Raw genomic sequence first — 1,795 nt, 5'->3', positions numbered from 1 at the left:
GAGCGAGCGAGTAGCGTGATTGTCCTGCATGGTGCCGACCTTGGCGTCGTGCTGCGACTGCAGCGCTGCAAGCGCCTCGGCGTGGGCGGCATCCCGGGCTTCGAGCTCGCTCCGATGTCGCTCCGCGAGGCTCGCTTCCAGGTCCTGGCGTTCCTTCGCGTGGGCGTCGTCGCGACTCCTCACGGCGTCGGTCAGCCGCGACGAATGCTCGCGGTCCTTGTCGACCTCGAGAGCGGCGGTGGTTGACTGGAGGTCGGCCTCGTGCTTGCGCTGCTGGGCCGCGAGCTGTTCCTCGTGCCGAGCGGCCGTCTCCCCGACGGCCGTCTCGTGCGTTCTTCTTTGCGCGGCGATCGCGTCCTCGTGCCGGGCCACCGTCTCCCCAACGGTGTCCTCGTGCGACTTGGACAGCGACGCCTTTTGCTCGGCGAGCGCCGCGGCGTGTCTCTCGACGAGTTCCTTCTCGCGACTCTCCATCGCCGCGGCGTGCTCGTCGTCCCGAGCGCGCAGCGCGGACACGAGCGCTGAACTGTGGTCGTGGTCCTTCTCGAGCGCGAGCATCTCCGTCGCCGACGCGAGCTCGGTATCGTGCTTCGCTCGAAGCACGTCCTGCTGCTGCTGGTGCGCCTGCTGGGCTTGCTCGAGCTCCGCCGCGTGCTTTTCGGCCCGATCTTTCAGCTCGGCCTCGTGCGCGGCGACGAGCTCGTCCTCGCGCGCCTTGAGGGCCGCCGCGTGATCGCTGGCTTTCTCCTTGAGCTGGGCCGTGCGCTCCTGGTCCTTCTCCGCGGCGGCCGACTCCACGGCGCTCGCCAGCTCGGCCGCGTGCCTCGATTCCGTCGACGCTCGCTGCTCTTCGTGTCGTCGCTGGGTATCCTCGAGGGCATCCGAGTGTGATCCCTGCAACGACGCGACGGCGGCTTCGTGTCTCTGGCCGAGAGCAGTCAGCGCCTCGGCGTGTCTGTCGGCGAGGTTCGCTTCCAGGGCCTGTCGCGTATCGCTGTCGGCGCTCGCTTGATCGCGGAGGACCTCCGCGAGCTTTTGGGCGTGCTCGCGTTCCTTGTCGGCATCGAGGGCCGACAGCGCGGACTCGAGCTCCGCCTCGTGCTTGCGCTGCTGCGTCGCCATCGCGTCCTCGTGCCGAGCCACCGTCTCCCCGACGGTGTCTTCGTGCGACTGGGACAGCGACGACTTTTGCTCCGCGAGCGCCGCGGCGTGCTTGTCGGCGAGCTCCTTCTCGCGCGAGTCCATCGCTTTGGCGTGCTCGTCGTCGCGGGCTCGGAGCGCCGACACGAGCGCGCTGCTGTGATCGTGATCCTTCTCCAGAGCGAGCATCTCGGTGGCCGACGCGAGAGTGGCCGCGTGGCCTTCCTGCATCGACGCGACCTTGCTGTCGTGCTGCGACTGGAGCCCCGCAACCGCCTCGGCGTGGGCGGCATCCCGAGCCGCGAGCTCGTTCTTGTGACGCTCCGCGAGGCTCGCTTCCAGGTCCTGGCGTTCCTTGGCGTGGGCGTCGTCGCGACTCCTCATGGCGTCGGTCAGCCGCGACGAATGCTCGCGGTCCTTGTCGACCTCGAGGGTCGCCGTCGCCGACTGGAGGTCGGCCTCGTGCTTGCGCTGCTGGGCCGCGAGCTGTTCCTCGTGTCGCGCGACCGTCTCCTCGACGGTTGCCTCGTGGGTTCGTCGCTGCGCGGCGACCGCGTCCTCGTGTCGTGCGACCGTCTCCTCGACGGCGGCCTCGTGGGTTCGTCGCTGCGCGGCGATGGCGTCCTCGTGCCGGGCCGCCGTCTCCCCGACGGCG

General features: G+C 69.7%; 1 protein-coding gene across 1 annotated transcript in view; it reads right to left on the bottom strand.

The window, feature by feature from the left end:
* Positions 1–1,795, bottom strand: part of AURANDRAFT_70889 (hypothetical protein) — a gene marked incomplete at both ends in the record, with an annotated part of 61,863 nt that overhangs the window by 49,618 nt on the left and 10,450 nt on the right. The window contains 2 exons of the mRNA XM_009035491.1: positions 184–861; positions 1,024–1,746. Of these exons, the coding sequence (XP_009033739.1) occupies positions 184–861; positions 1,024–1,746 (1,401 nt within the window). The remainder of the gene's footprint in view (positions 1–183; positions 862–1,023; positions 1,747–1,795) is intronic.

This window comes from Aureococcus anophagefferens, assembly GCF_000186865.1.
Source record: "Aureococcus anophagefferens unplaced genomic scaffold AURANscaffold_3, whole genome shotgun sequence".
Taxonomy (NCBI): Eukaryota; class Pelagophyceae; order Pelagomonadales; family Pelagomonadaceae; genus Aureococcus; species Aureococcus anophagefferens.
The sequence above is the reverse complement of the archived record's forward strand: the minus strand, read 5'-3'. Positions and strand labels throughout refer to the sequence as shown.